The 16,567-nt window shown below is 37.3% G+C and overlaps 2 protein-coding genes across 4 annotated transcripts in view; both read left to right on the top strand.

Moving 5' to 3' along the window:
- The window catches only part of itga8 (integrin, alpha 8), a 78,247-nt gene extending 72,895 nt beyond the window's left edge, over window positions 1-5,352 (top strand). For both annotated transcript variants that reach the window (XM_058746891.1, XM_058746890.1), the window contains 3 exons: window positions 49-150; window positions 2,294-2,416; window positions 3,715-5,352. In XM_058746891.1, the coding sequence (XP_058602874.1) occupies window positions 49-150; window positions 2,294-2,416; window positions 3,715-3,804 (315 nt within the window). In that variant the 3' untranslated portion in view covers window positions 3,805-5,352. The remainder of the gene's footprint in view (window positions 1-48; window positions 151-2,293; window positions 2,417-3,714) is intronic.
- Window positions 5,353-9,379: 4,027 nt separating this feature from the next.
- Window positions 9,380-13,469, top strand: LOC131521839 (zinc-binding protein A33-like). 2 transcript variants are annotated; one of them, XM_058746934.1, is made up of 6 exons: window positions 9,389-10,224; window positions 10,303-10,398; window positions 10,515-10,745; window positions 10,982-11,004; window positions 11,079-11,197; window positions 12,648-13,469. In XM_058746934.1, exons 1-6 carry the CDS (start codon window positions 9,838-9,840, stop codon window positions 13,196-13,198), a joined length of 1,407 nt encoding a protein of 468 aa, XP_058602917.1. In that variant the 5' UTR covers window positions 9,389-9,837; the 3' UTR covers window positions 13,199-13,469. The 2 variants fall into 2 exon arrangements, with proteins under 2 accessions (XP_058602918.1, XP_058602917.1); XM_058746935.1 differs by lacking the exon at window positions 10,303-10,398 and having other exon boundaries at window positions 9,380-10,224.
- The last annotated feature ends 3,098 nt before the right edge of the window (window positions 13,470-16,567 follow it).

Raw genomic sequence — 16,567 nt, 5'->3', positions numbered from 1 at the left:
TTTCCATGTGTGTTGTATTTATGCTAATCCATTGCTTTCCTCTGGCAGAGACGGAATGACCACTACACGCTAAACTCCACAGTGTCCTTTCAAGTGATGGCCATGCCTTATCGGATCAAAGCCGATTCACTCCCACACCAGAGCAAATCAGTGAGTAATCTAGTGTGTTTGTGTGGGTGCAGATTGAGGAAAGTGGAAAACAACAAAGGAAAAGAGAACGTGGGTTAGAACATGAGAAAAAAAAAGGTTCTCAACTGAGTGTTAAGAGATAGTTCAGTCTGTTTAGATTCGATAAGGAAGGTAAAGGGAGATTATGGATTAGTTTGAAGCATGGAAGTTTCTTACATTCCTATTTTTTGCCGTCTGGCAGTTTTTTGAGATTATAGAAAATCATCAGGAGCAAATCAGGAAATGTTACGAATCAGATTTGAACTCTCAGTTTCCACAAGAGCACCAAGATTCATTGTTTTGGAATGTACACTACAATTAAAAAGTTGGAATCATTTTTTTTTTTTTAGCAAGTACACATTAAATTGATTAAAATGACAGCAAAGACATTTATACTGTAACAAAAGATTTCTATTTAAAATAAATGCTGTTCTTTTGAACTTTTTTTTTTATTGGATATATTACCATAGTAGGGGAGAGTGGGGTAAGATGAGCCACTTTTTACTTTTGTGGTCCTCAAGATAAGGGAAAATGACGCAGAAGTACAATCAAAGTATCTAAAGTAACTTCACAATGTTTCCTATCATTTTAAATGATCAGAATTTATCTATGGGTTCTAAAAATATTGCTTTTTATAAAAAAGTGTTCCTGTGGCTCAGTTTGTCCCAGGGTGGGGGTAAGTTGACCCGAGTCAGTGGGTAAGATGAACCATCTGGGTGTAAACTGACCATCTGTCTGAATCTGGTTCAAATCCGTGTTAAATTTTAAAGATAATTTTCCTCTTTTAAAAACTAATTTAATAATCAAATTTCCTTTTTCAAACAGTCTTATTTCTTTTCTTAAAGCTAACGTAAACAACATAAAACCAATCAAATGAAGTTTACATTTTTATCTTTAATTAGAAAAGTTGTAACCTTCCCAAAAACAGACTAAACAGAGAGTTTGTTGAGTAAAATTAAATAAAAAACTGAATTAGAATGAAGGAATAAATGTCACTGAAACTAATGAACAATTTAGTCAAAAGATTCTTGGCATGGTATCTTTTCTGCAGTGTCGAACAGGCCATTAGGGACTACAGGTGGAAACATATATCTGATTATAATGTAATGAAAAGCATCTTCTGGTTCTTATCAGAGATGGATTTGGTGCACTTTTACATTGTCCCGATCAAATTTATATATGATAAATTAAATCAGTTGTGTACTATCACATTAAACTACCAGTTTATACTTCAGAGATTTAACTTAACTTCAGTGCCTCATGGTAGGGTAAGATAAAATGCTGGCTCAGTTTACCCCACAGCATTTGGCTCACTTTGCCCCATAGCTGCCATTTTGGAAAAAAAACTAGCTTGCTTACTAATTCAGGCTAATATTTAGCTAAATGATTTACATGGTTTTATACATTGCTAAATCACCTATATGCATCATAAATATTTATAGACCTGGATGAATTTACTTTGATGTAACAGTCATTACATCTGTTATGCTAAAATTTTACTTTGACAAGCCAAAAACTGTTTTTAAAGTAATTGGGTGCCTTCCACTCCTCCCGTGTGTTTCTTCTTTTCACAGTCTGGCAGAAATTATGGATGGGTTCAAAATATATGGTCACATGACAATAAAAGTGTACAGTTGGCAAGATACAAGGGGTGGGTCAACTTACCCATTGGATCATCTCCCCTACTTCCGTGGTATTTCGGATATGTACCATGTTATTCCTAGAAGTACATTGGAGTATACCATTTAAATACATTGATATGATTACTGTATGCTGTTACCACCACAGTACGTTTTTTGTAAGGCTCTTTGTGCATTAACAACATTAGGGCTTCTAAGCTGAGTGCTATAAGCAAAACATAATACCCACACTTTCCTCTGTGTGTGTGTGTGTACTATATAAAACTGACAGAAAAGGAAAGAAAATTAAATAATAATAATAATAATAAACAAAGCTTTCTGAAGGAGCTTCTGTTCCATTTAGTTGTAAAATGAGACAAAGAGATGAGAGAGGAGATAAGGGAAAGTAAGCTATCAAACTGATTTATGCATGCTAATATCATAGCTACATCAGTGCTAGTAAAAAATTAATGACCTCTGTGTTTGTGTGCGCTTGTGTTTTTAAGATTGGCACATTTGTGGTGTGGGCCATTCCTGACGTTTCTTTTGCCATTCCCCTGTGGGTAATAATTCTGGCAATACTGCTGGGACTGCTGGTGCTGGCTATGCTTAGCCTAGCAATGTGGAAGGTACGTTGAGTTGACACACACACACACACACACACACACAGTCTCACACTGACCTTCATCGGCTCTAAACATGATGCTGTTTTGAATACAGTAATCATCAGTCACAAAACTGATAATACATTTTAAAAGTTCATGTAAATGCACTTAATATGGCTTTTCTGTTGATTCTGGTTGACAGAGGAAATAGATGCTCTCAGAGTGTTTCATGTATATGTTGGCATTAGTCTTCAAGAACAGCAAAATACTTCTCTATGTGCTTCAGTGAAATAACAAAACAAAGGAATTTCAGGGGGTAGAGAAAGAGATGGCTGTTAGAGATAGCGTGAGAGTAGGAGATGTTAGAGGAAGTAGAAAAGGGGGTTGGAGGAAGTGAAGTGAAAAGAGGTATGGGGAACACTGAAGAACTTGATGAAAATTGGCAAATCAGATTAACAGATAAAGGAGAGAGAGAGGGAGTACTGTTGCAGTTGGGCATTAATGAGCCATTTGTGATGTTATCAGTGTTTTGTCTGCAGGCCTGTTCTCAGGCTCTTGATTGGGTCCCTATGGAGCAGACATGTCCTAATTGGCAAACGTATACAAACACACGCATATGAACTAAACACACTGAAGAGTGATGGGTGTGCGTGGGTGCACAAGAGGAAAATATCAATCAGATGCTGTGAGGGGGATTTTAGAGCGGCTGTGGCTCTAGATTTTAGTTTAACACAGGCCATTATGTTTTTTATTGATAGTGTCACATAAAATGGATTAGAAAAGTGAGGAAAACTGAAAATACAATGTAATGGCTCCCTCTTGTGGTAAAATGGGTCGTTGACAAAGTGTTAATGAACTTTTTTTCATCAACATCAAATTTGATTTTGTGTGTTATGAGTTATAATGTTATGATTAATGATAGAATTGTGATATAATATATATACATATATTATGAAATCATAAAAACTGCATGTATAATAATTAGGTGCATTCACTTATGTCAGCTGCTCATATTGAAACCAAAGGAAGTTCTTATTATGATTACTGCCCTGCTGCTTATCACAAAATATTTCTAATTTTAAAGGAAATGATATCTGTAATCAGCATATCCATAAATTGATCTGATTGGAGTCCTCTGAGTGAATCTCAGGTCTTAAATGGGCCATTGTTTTCAGCCTCTGAGAGCACATCTGTGCAAGTGTTTTAGAAGACAAAACATTGGAAGAAATGAATAATGTCTGTTATCCCAGGGATCATATTCTCATCATCTGTTCTTTGTTTTTTTCCTCACCCGTCTCGTCCCACCTGCTCTCCTTCTTCAGTGCGGCTTCTTCGATCGAGCGCGGCCACCCAAAGATGACGATGTGTCGGACCAAGAGCAGCTGACCGCAGAAAAAGCCACAGACGCGTGAGAGCAGAACAGATGACAAGTATGAATATAGAGGTCATGGGATGATGAATCACCATGAAGAGAGTGGAGGAGCTGTGGCCGAAGGTTTCGGTATCTTTGTAGAAGTCTACAGATCCAAGCCTGTAAATAAACTACAGCTCTCACACTGGACTGCGATCTGTGAGCTGGGCCACAGTACCACTCAAAAACATTTCTAAAGCTTTATTTAAAATGATGGAAGAGCAAGAACTCTGGACTTTGCACTCTGATAGAGCTGCAATATCCACAGGATCCAAAGAGCCACGTGCCAGAACAAGACTACAAGCTGATTAATACAATCCCAAAGATTAAGATCTCACTGCCTGATCAACACCATCAACTTACATTGAAGCAAAGTGATGATTTCTGACACTATTTTGTTTAACATTATCAGCGGAACTTCCTATCATCTCAATCACCAGCTCAGCACAAGATCTGGATCATTCCACACTATGCTTCACATTGGCCACATACACACTGCAGCTAAATATGGATTCACTCCTCTTTTAAGACATTTCTGATATTTCTTTAGTTGCATATTTAAATATCAAACACCAAAGAGGTTAAACTGTTCCGTATTTCATGTTTGCATTAGAGAGATTATTATTTGATTTTTATGATTATTACTGTGCTATTTAGGCGATTTACACCCACACTTGTATATGGTAGTCACTCCCAAAACTTTGCAGCGTGTATATGGCCACTTTTAACAGAATAGAAAAAGGCTGTGTGCAAATAATTGATGTCACCTACAGTGTGTACTGTACTTTATGTATTGTCATAAGATTATTGATAATGATGGTGTAGTGGTAAATTCTGTGATCTGACTAGAATCTTACAAAGCTGGTCCATTGCATCATCAGCCCACAATGTAGTTTCACAGCATTGTCTCATTTCACATGTCTTGTTAATGATTGTACTGATTACATATTGAAGCTTGTAAAAGAATTGCTCACTAAGTACACAGATGGGGGTGGGGGGTTATGAATAGATATAAATTATATGTGCAATAATGGGACATTTTTGAGTTGATAATTTGTGTGTACACTGGCTCCAAAATGTTTAAAACCTGAGGTTCAGGTTGTTTTGTATATAAAGTTAAAATACTTATTTGTCAGGCTGATGTGCTGACATGAATATTTCTTTTCCAAACTAAAGGGAACAACAATATTTTGTCTTTCGGTGCTCTAAATGCATTGACCGATAATGTTAGATGACGTGGGCACATTTATTTCATCTGTTGGGAATTTGTTTTTTAGACTGCTGCTCTAACATGTTGCATTCAGAGCATGTTAATGACGTTTTTCTGGTTTCACATGAATTTTTACCTCAGTCAGTGTCCACCAATACATGCCTTTCAATACATATGGACTGAGAGTACAAGAACTGGTTTAAAATAATGTTAGTCATAACAAAACCACATCTTGTCATATTTTCTCCTCTGGAAGGACATGATCAATGTTTGTTCATGACTGATGTATTATGATGTGCACCCCTGTCTATTTTTAGTTTACACACATCTGAAATTAAAATGGAATTTGAAACTATTCTTTATGTATTTCTATATATTTGAATTGTTGCATTGTTCTGAACAAAGTGAGGCAGAAATTTCAGATGCATTTGGAAGAAAGGTGGAAATACAGTATATAACAACTGGAGAAAGAGCAAATTGGCTGATCTCAGTTTTATATATATATATATATATATATATATATATATATATATACATGTAACCATATAACGAGGCTTTCGGTACGCATTACAAACCGAACGATTCGTTGGACTAAAGGCCCGTTCCATGGCCCGTTCACACCAGTCACGATAATATAAAGATAACGTTAAGATATAGTTCTAAAAATCGTTCTCAGTATTAAAGAATAGCAGAGTCCACACCACAGCTATAACGATAAAGGCACAGAGAAACGATATCGTTGGAATCTCTTTCAGAACGATTTTTTTTTCCAGCTGATAAACGATACAAACATTGACAGCCAATCAGAATCCATCCTGCTATAACGAGCTCAAGAATTTAGCGTGCGCTTAGAATAAACAGACTATATCGTTAGCTGGTGTGGACGCTAATATCGTTATCTTTAAAGTTATGGTTCTCTGTGTGAACGTGCCTTAATCCTATTGCAAAAAAATGCATCATTAATGCATTTAATGATTAAAAAATTCAAGATATGGGGGCAGAAAATGTATATATTTACATTATTTCATATAGTTAATCAATATCACAGAAGTGTGTCGTTTTTTATCGCCAAAAATCAGCATGATTACAAATATTTTTTTTACAACAGTTCAATAAGCAAGAAGTTAATTAATAGACTTACGTTTTAGACAGCATATTGCCTGTTTTTGCTCAATTTCGCCAGCAAAAATAAATCCAAACACAGCCACAGCACTGTTTTGCGTCACTCACTTGTTAACTTGTTAATTTTTTTTATTAATTTCAAACATCAGTTGCCAACGTTTTATGTTTAAAATATCAAAACATTATTTATGCATTTGTAACTGCAGGTTAAAGCATTGCATGTCCCTCTGAGCTGCATTAAACTGTGTAAAAGCATCTAAATGCCATCTGCAACTTCTGTTTCCTCTGCATTGCAAAGATGAATTTTGTCAATACTGACTCCATTTGCTTGGTAACAGCCCAAATGATTTATTGAATGATTAAATGTAAAAAAATAAAAATAAAAATTTACTCAAAAGGTGATACACACTTTTAGAAAAAAAAAAGGCTTTATAATGGTAAAAAATGCCCATAAAAGTTAAAAATCAATTTTAAACTTAGATTAATCTGCTGCATGACAATAGGCTACATCAGCTGGAATACTTCAAATCGGAGCTGTTTTTGTTTTATATGCTACTAAGAAGACACCCCAGAAGATGGGTCAAGCTCCATCATTGTTCAAAGTAAAAAATTAGTTTTAATAAATAAAAAATTTGTAAGAATCATGTAAAAATGTGCTAGGGCTATGTGGTATAGCGCAAATTTAGTAAATAGGCCAAAATTTGTTTGATTTTGATGATTCAATAAGTCATTTATTAAAACTTGCTGCCACCAACTGGCGGTCATATTTATTTCTCCATGACAGGCTTAAACCAACCAAGGTGCCAGCACAAAAAACATACTCAGCAAAATATTGTTTAATTATCAATATCAATATTGACCTAAATTTCTCAATTTCAGGCCCAGAAGGAAAAAAGCTTAAAAATTATAGTTCATTTAATAAAGGTAATTTTTGTAGCTTAATAAGGCTAAACCTTTTTGTAATCATTGTGTAAAAGTATCTGGATCCCACCACCCCAAAGAGACTACACCATCCCTCCTAAAAAATAATATATATATAAATATATTACGTTTGGGGGTCATTCACTTGTTAGGTTAAAATCGGCTGTCAAGATTTGATTTTTTTTTAACCCTTAACCCTCTGGCCCTCTTCGGTCATTTTTGAACAAAAAAGTTTATATTTTGAAATTTTAAAAATCTTAGCTTCATGGGAATGAGATGACACTTGGTGACTTTTGTCACATTTAGCAATATGAACACACACAAAAATTATGGACATGATTCAGATATGTTAAAGGGTCACAAAAAAAAATAAAAAGTCACACTTGACTTCTTCGCGTTCAAAAATGATCGACATAGGAAATTAATGGGAAATACGAAATAATTTGAAAACTCTTTTGGTTGTACAAACTACAAATCAGGCACTGGTCAGAAAAAAAAGTGTGCAGCAATCAAGGGGTGACTCTCTAGTCTTGAATATTAGGAGTACAAAATAGACACCCACACACGCGCACACATACATATACATAGAAATTAACTGGTAAGACTGCAACAGAGCAAATTTTGAAAATATGTTAACATTAATTGTATTACATTGAATAAAATATAAATTAATTACAAAATGTTTGTATAAAGTGTTTTGAATTATCACCGTCTATTCCTTATTTTGTTGTTTTGTTGTTGAATTATCAAATACTGAGTAACAAAAATGCTTTCTATGTATTTGATTATACTGATTGGACTTGATTAGGAAAGCCACACACCTATCTATATAAGACCTTACAGCTCACAGTGCATGTCAGAGCAAATGAGAATCATGAGGTCAAAGGAACTGCCTGAAGAGCTCAGAGAAGGCAAGGCACAGATCTGGCCAAGGTTACAAAAAAATGTATGCTGCACTTAAGGTTCCTAAGAGCACAGTGGCCTCCATAATCCTTAAATGGAAGACGTTTGGGACGACCAGAACCCTTCCTAGAGCTGGCCGTCCGGCCAAACTGAGCTATCGGGGGAGAAGAGCCTTGGTGAGAGAGGTAAAGAAGAACCCAAAGATCACTGTGGCTGAGCTCCAGAGATGCAGTCGGGAGATGGGAGAAAGTTGTAGAAAGTCAACCATCACTGCAGCCCTCCACCAGTCGGGGCTTTATGGCAGAGTGGCCCGACAGAAGCCTCTCCTCAGTGCAAGACACATGAAAGCCCGCATGGAGTTTGCTAAAAAAACACCTGAAGGACTCCTTGGTCTGATGAGACCAAGATAGAACTTTTTGGCCTTAATTCTAAGCGGTATGTGTGGAGAAAACCAGGCACTGCTCATCACCTGTCCAATACAGTCCCAACAGTGAAGAATGGTGGTGGCAGCATCATGCTGTGGGGGTGTTTTTCAGCTGCAGGGACAGGACGACTGGTTGCAATCGAGGGAAAGATGAATGCGGCCAAGTATAGGGATATCCTGCATGAAAACCTTCTCCAGAGTGCTCAGGACCTCAGACTGGGCCGAAGGTTTACCTTCCATCAAGACAATGACCCTAAGCACACAGCTAAAATAACGAAGGAGTAGTTTCACAACAACTCCGTGACTGTTCTTGAATGGCCCAGCCAGAGCCCTGACTTAAACCCAATTGAGCATCTCTGGAGAGACCTAAAAATGGCTGTCCACCAACGTTTACCATCCAACCTGACAGAACTGGAGAGGATCTGCAAGGAGGAATGGCAGAGGATCCCCAAATCCAGGTGTGAAAAACTTGTTGCATCTTTCCCAAAAAGACTCATGGCTGTATTAGATCAAAAGGGTGCTTCTACTAAATACTGAGCAAAGGGTCTGAATACTTAGGACCATGTGATATTTCAGTTTTTCTTTTTTAATAAATCTGCAAAAATATCAACAATTCTGTGTTTTTCTGTCAATATGGGGTGCTGTGTGAGTGAAAAATTTAAGGGGGTCTGAATTGATTTTCCTGAAAAAAAAGTTACATTTCAAGGCTTCTGTCACTTTTGACCGTCAAGTGTGACTCCTAAACAAAGAGGGCCAGAGGGTTGATCCTGTTCTGTACACACACAGTTCAGTAATTTACAGGAGTGACAAGACTTGTGACACCTGCTTACTTTATTGACTCCATTAATTGGATTGATGTATGAGCTCAAACAACAAACCCAAAGATTATTATGTGTGAACATGGCAACCTTTAAAGACTTTACTTTGCGAAATAGCCTTACCAACAAAAACAGAACACGATGGCTCTGGTGGTTTAGTTAAAATCGCCGAACATAACGACTCTTGGTCGCTGTAACATAAAAAATATCGGATACCAAACGCGAGACTACAGAACGTTAAGCCAATCATCGCAGTTTTGAGAGCTGTTCCGTACACGCATGAACGATTAACGCCAAAAAATTACCTAAATTACATACATTTATTTCGAAAGTCTCTTTTTATTTATATAACTATATTTCTTTATTTCGCTTTCGATGAAAATGAATGAGTGTTTGTCTTAGAGATTATGTCACTACTGTCAAATGACACCTACGTCAAACTCTCAAAGCGAACATTATTAAATTTTAAAATGAAAGTGTGCAGTGCATCTGAAATTAGTCAGACTTGAGAAGAAAACGAAACCGAAAGTTAGTTACAAATTGTAGGTCATTTTTGTGAATTTATAACGAATCAGCTGTATTTGCTGGCGCAAGCGCTCTGATCTAGTCAGTGGGTGATTGATTGAACAGGAAGAAATGGCGTCCAAACGTCCCTTTTCTGAAGAGGATTTTGCGTGTCCTGTTTGCTGTGACATTTTCAGTGATCCCGTGTTGCTTCAGTGTGGCCACAGTGTGTGTAGAGACTGTATCCAGCAGTACTGGACGACCAAAGGTTCGAGAGAATGTCCGCTGTGCCGAAAAAGATCCAACAAGAACCCTCCGGTAAACTTGGCTCTGAAAAACTTGAGTCTCGCTTTCCTGAGTTACCGGGGCCCTTCGGAGGAGCTGTGCGAGGTTCACCGGGAGAGACTGAGTCTGTTCTGTCTGCATGATGAAGAGCTCATGTGTGTGGTTTGCAGAGAGTCACACCAACACAGAAATCACGCCTGCCGTCCTGTCAGTGAGATCGCTGGGGAACGCAAGGTATACTGGTGATGTAGCGACCTTAATCAATCTTCGCATATTTAATATTCTAACTCTCTCATGTTTTCTTAATTTTAGAGAGTTTTTAGCAGTGAGCTTGATCTCTTGACTAGAAAAATGAAGATTATACAACATGACAAATTTGAATGCAATCACCAGGCTGAGTACATATGTGTGAGGAGGATGAGTTTGATTTATGAGTTATTATATTTTATTATTCCTGAGAATGACGTTATATAACACCTGTCTTACGTTATATAATTATATTTTTACGTGTGTTTGGTGTTTAGCACCAGGTCTGGCACACAGAGAATGTCATCAAGAAGGACTTTAAACATCTTCACCAGCTTCTGTATGATGAAGAAAAAGCCATGCTTGCTGCACTGAACGAGGAAAAGTCCCTGAAAGCACAGCTCATGAAAGAGAAAATTGAGAAGATGACTGAAGAAATATTATCTCTGTCAAGAACTATAAGAGAACTGAGAGCTAAATTTGATAGTGGGGATGTCCAGTTTCTTCAGGTTAGCCTTTTATTCTTTCTTCTTCTCTGTTTGTCTTTTCTTTCTTTCTTTCTTTAATTCTGTGTAACTTTAAGAGGTACAGCAAGACAACAACCTCTGATAAATAGTAAAAGCATGAAAAGAATCTACATATTCCAATTATATAATTGATCATTTTTTTCTACAAAAAAACTAAATGATTTAGTCTATGCTGTTCAGTCTTTATTAATTTTTCATATTTCCTACATTTTCGCTAGAGCTTCAAGGACATATTGGAGAGGTGAGGAGATTTACTCCCTTTCCTCTTATTTCCCTCAGTATTGACGTTGTGCTGACCTCTGAATGTACTTCCAGAGCCCAGAACATGAACCAAGAACCAGAAACCGTTCAAGGAGGTCTTATTGATACTGCACAATACCTGGGCAATTTGAAGTTCACAGTGTGGTCGAAAATAAGTCAGTCTATCAGTTACAGTGAGTTGATTTATGAAATTTTCATGCACATTATAAAGCTTTTCTGTAGTGAAGCTGATAAGCAATTAACAAACGAAAGGAAAAGTCTTAAAAATAAAAAACATCAAGTTCCTAGAAATGTAATCTTAGTATTCATGTTGGTTTCATGATTTTGAAAAATGTTTATATAATTTTAAGGAAATGTTTCAATTTAATGGTTTGCCATGTGGCGTAATCATAATAATTAAATAATTAAAATTTGCTGAAAATTTACTCACTCTCAGGCCATAAAAGAGGAAAAAAAAATGTTGAAATTTAGCATTTAGAATTTTTATCACTTGCTCACCAATAGATCCTCTGCAGTGAATGGGTGCCGTCAGAATGAGAGTTCAAATAGCGGACGAAGGCATCACAAAAATCCACAATTAATCCACAGGATTAACTCGGGTCCATTAATTAAGGTCTTGTGAGATGAAAAGCATGTCTAATAAATTGATCAAGACGTTTTTAACTTCAAACAGTTGCTTTCAGCTAAAATATGAGGGTGTCTCTTGTCTGAATCAGCAGAGAATTGTTCACAGATTAAGCACCATTCATAAGCTAAAACATTCCAGAACAGTTATAAACGAATATGTTGGTGAATTTTGATGTGAGAGGACAACAGGGGATGGACTTTTTCACTGCAGGAAGCATTATTATGAATTATGGAGTTGTGTTTTGGCAGAGACTGTTTAAAGTTAAAATACCTTAATGATGGATTTGATTACAAACTGGCAGCTTTTCACTTCACAATCCGCTTGTTAAGTCTGACGTCACAAGTCACTGCTTCCGGGTCCAATTGCTCTATCAGATTCCACAAGAAAACAAGAAGTAATGCTAATATACACTCACAATGTGATAGTTGTTTAGACAGACATCTTCTGATGCTACATCAGCTTTTTTTATCAGCACCCATTCACTGCAGAGGATCCATTGGTTAGTGTGCATTGGTGTTGTAATGCTACATTTCTCCAAATCTTTTCCTTTGAAAAAACAAACTTGTTTACATCCTGGATGGTAAATTTTCAGCACATTTTCATTTTTGGATGAACTATTCCTTTAAAATGAATTTTCAAGGCAAAAGCTATTTTAACTGAATTCATATTATTAATTAATAAATATTATTAAGTATGGGGGGAGTCACACCTGACATTTTACAGCCTAAACTAACCTGACATGGTCATAGAAAGGTCAAATCATCTGGTGCTTTAGTTTACAAGACTTGTTGACACTGACACAGTTATGAGGGTCTACAGAGGTCCTCTCTGATATTTCCAATTTTCTTTTCTTTTTTCTTTTGGACCACATGATTATGATTTGGCAGTTTTTCAAACATTAATAAGCAGTAAAGCAATTTTATTAAAATGCTTGTTTCGAAGTATCGATTGATTACATTTATAATGCAACGTCTTAGTAATATTCTTGTTTTCAGCTCCTGTGGTGCTCGACCCAAACACCGCTAACTCTCAACTTATGCTGTCTGAAGATCTGACATGTGTGAGGGACCAAGATGAGCAAGAGGAGGAAGACGTAGATGGTGTGCAGCTTCCTGATAACCCGGAGAGGTTTGATAGGTGTCCCTGTGTTCTGGGCTCTGTGGGCTATTCTTCAGGGACACACATTTGGGATGTGGATGTGGGAGACAGCACTTTCTGGATGCTGGGTGTCACTACAGAGTCTGTCAAGAGAAAAGGAACCAAAAGCTTGCCCAGCGAGGTCTGGTGCATCGGCTATGACAGTGACACGCTCAGTTTGAAGGCTCCTCAGGAGTCATGCATCCCTTTCCTTGGGTGTGAGAAACCAAAGCGAGTGAGAGTGAAACTTAATTTAGATGAAGGACAGCTTTCATTTGCAGATCCTCTCAGCAAAACTCTCTATCACACATTCACAACCAGTTACACGGAGAAGGTCTTTCCGTTCTTCTGCAGTCTGTGCAGCGTCTCTCCTCTGAGGATTCTGCCTGTGGTCAAGCTGTCTAATTAAAAGAGATATAATGTCTGTTTAAAAGTTTTTGTAGGTTTGGCATGATGTATTTCTGAAAATTTGTAAGGTAATAGAAAAACAGTGCAAATTGACAGGGGATTTATCTTATTGATCTTTGGTTCAGTGTTCTTGAAGTTTTTTTTGCAGGTAATTTTTTTTTTTAAGCAAATTCGAGAAAATTTTATATTCAGTTTTCAAAAGTTAATTTGGTTTACACTGGAAAAATAGGTACATTTTATACAAATAAAGTGTGTCATTACTCTAAAGTTAACCATGGTAAATCTTTATCATTTTTGAATGCATCTTGTATCTCTTTTTTGCATGTTAGTGAGATGAGAGAAATAGTTATAGTATCAGAATAGATATAAAAGAAGTGGCAATAATATCTGATGAAAACAGAAACAGAGACCATACACTTGATATCATAGTAAAAGGAACAATTATTAACAGCAATGATTTGAAAAGATACTAGTCATAAGTCAACAGCTGATATCTGCACCACAAATACCCATAGAATTCCAAAGCAAAAAAAATGAAAATATTGAGATACTGATTGGTGACAAAGGATTCAATACTACTATTATGAATTAAAGTCCATCCATGCATTCTCCAAAACATGTCTTCTGTAGGGTCATGGGGATGCTGGATCGTATCCCAGTGCCTCAGGCTGCAGGCTATATATATGTATATATATATATATATATATATATATATATATATATATGTATGTATACAGTGGGTACGGAAAGTATTCAGACCCCCTTAAATTTTTCACTCTTTGTTATATTGCAGCCATTTGCTGAATTTTCCTCATTAATGTACACACAGCACCCCATATTGACAGAAAAACACAGAATTGTTGACATTTTTGCAGATTTATTAAAAAAGAAAAACTGAAATATCACATGGTCCTAAGTATTCAGACCCTTTGCTGTGACACTCATATATTTAACCCAGGTGCTGTCCATTTCTTCTGATCATCCTTGAGATGGTTCTACGCCTTCATTTGAGTCCAGCTGTGTTTGATTATACTGATTGGACTTGATTAGGAAAGCCACACACCTGTCTATATAAGACCTTACAGCTCACAGTGCATGTCAGAGCAAATGAGAATCATGAGGTCAAAGGAACTGCCAGAGACAGAATTGTGGCAAGGCACAGATCTGGCCAAGATTACAAAAAAATTTATGCTGCACTTAAGGTTTCTAAGAGCACAGTGGCCTCCATAAACCTTAAATGGAAGACATTTGGGATGACCAGAACTCTTCCAAGAGCTGGCCATCTGGCCAAACTGAGCTATTGGGGGAGAAGAGCCTTGGTGAGGGAGGTAAAGAAGAACCCAAAGATCACTGTGGCTGAGCTCCAGAGATGCAGTCGGGAGATGGGAGAAAGTTGTAGAAAGTCAACCATCACTGCAGCCCTCCACCAGTCGGGGCTTTATGGCAGAGTGGCCCGACGGAAGCCTCTCCTCAGTGCAAGACACATGAAAGCCTGCATGGAGGACTCCAAGATGGTGAGAAATAAGATTCTCTGGTCTGATGAGACCAAGATAGAACTTTTTGGCCTTAATTCTAAGCGGTATGTGTGGAGAAAACCAGGCACTGCTCATCACCTGTCCAATACAGTCCCAACAGTGAAGAATGGTGGTGGCAGCATCATGCTGTGGGGGTGTTTTTCAGCTGCAGGGACAGGACGACTGGTTGCTATCGAGGGAAAGATGAATGCGGCCAAGTATAGGGATATCCTGGACGAAAACCTTCTCCAGAGTGCTCAGGACCTCAGACTGGGCCGAGGGTTTACTTTCCAACAAGACAATGACCCTAAGCACACAGCTAAAATAACGGAGTGGCTTCACAACTCCGTGACTGTTCTTGAATGGCCCAGCCAGAGCCCTGACTTAAACCCAATTGAGCATCTCTGGAGAGACCTAAAAATGGCTGTCCACCAACGTTTACCATCCAACCTGACAGAACTGGAGAGGATCTGCAAGGAGGAATGGCAGAGGATCCCCAAATCCAGGTGTGAAAAACTTGTTGCATCTTTCCCAAAAAGACTCATGGCTGTATTAGATCAAAAGGGTGCTTCTACTAAATACTGAGCAAAGGGTCTGAATACTTGGGACCATGTGATATTTCAGTTTTTCTTTTTTAATAAATCTGCAAAAATGTCAATTCTGTGTTTTTCTGTCAATATGGGGTGCTGTGTGTACATTAATGAGGGAACAAAATGAACTTAAATGATTTTAGAAAATGGCTGCAGTATAACAGTGAAAAATGTAAGGGGGTCTGAATACTTTCCGTACCCACTGTGTATATATATATATATATATATGTGTGTACAGTAGTGGTCAGAATTATTGGCACCCTTGGTAAATATGATCAAAGAAGGCTGTGACAATTAATCTGCATTGTTGATCCTTTTGATCTTTTATTTAAAAATTCACAAAAATCTAACCTTTCATTGGATAATAAGAATTTAAAATGGGGAAAATGTCAGTATGAAATGTTTTTCTCTAATACACATTGGTCACAATTAACGGCACCCTTTTATTCAATACTTTATGAAACCTCCATTTGCCAGTTTAACAGCTCAATGTTGTTCAGCTCAATTATGTTCTCCTATAATGCCTGATGAGGTTAGAGAACACCTGACAAGAGATCAGAGACCATTCCTTCATCCAGAATAACTCCAGACCCTTTAGATTCCCAGCTCCATGTTGGTGGTGCTTCTCTTCAGTTCACCACTCATTTTCTATAGGGTTCAGGTCAGAGGACTGGAATGGCCATAGCAGAAGCTTGGTATTGTGCTCAGTGACCCATTTTTTTTTTTTGTTGTTTTTGAGGTTTGTGTTTGGATTATTGTACGGTTGGAAGATCCAAACATGGCCCATTATTAGATTTCTAACAGAGTCAGTCACTTATTGGTTTTTTTTTTTTGGGGGTTTTTTTTGTATCTGTTGGTATTTGATAGAATCCATGATTCCACGTGTCTAAACAAGATGTCCAGGACCTCCAGCAGAAATATAGGCCCACAACATCAGAAATACAGCAGTATATTTCATTGTACACACGGGTACTAGGAGCTAGGAGAATTTTTCTTGAAGCCCTCTCAAAAAACATGTGCTGTAGGTGCTGTTTGACTTTTATTTTATTATTTATTTTTTTAAAGGTTTTCTGACCCCGAGACTCAACTATTTTCTGCAATTCTCCAGCTGTGGTCCTTGAAGAGTCTTTAGCCACTCAAACTCTCCTTCTCACCGAGCATTAGGATGATATAGACGCATCCTCTTCCAGGCAGTTTCATAACATTTTATGTTGATTGGAAATTCTTAATTATTGCCCTGATGGTGGAAATGGGGAATTTTCACTG

The sequence above is a fragment of the Onychostoma macrolepis genome, chromosome 16, assembly GCF_012432095.1.
Source record: "Onychostoma macrolepis isolate SWU-2019 chromosome 16, ASM1243209v1, whole genome shotgun sequence".
NCBI classification, from domain to species: Eukaryota; Metazoa; Chordata; class Actinopteri; order Cypriniformes; family Cyprinidae; genus Onychostoma; species Onychostoma macrolepis.
This window is presented reverse-complemented; position numbering and strand designations above follow the sequence as displayed.

Bases quoted from the DNA above. Each gene is read 5' to 3' on its own strand.
- LOC131521839 (XM_058746934.1), top strand. From the start codon at position 9,838: ATGGCGTCCAAACGTCCCTTTTCTGAAGAGGATTTTGCGTGTCCTGTT. The intron at 10,225-10,302 runs GTATACTGGTGA...TCTTAATTTTAG, and splicing joins AGATCGCTGGGGAACGCAAG to AGAGTTTTTAGCAGTGAGCT. The intron at 10,746-10,981 runs GTTAGCCTTTTA...CATTTTCGCTAG, and splicing joins GGGATGTCCAGTTTCTTCAG to AGCTTCAAGGACATATTGGA.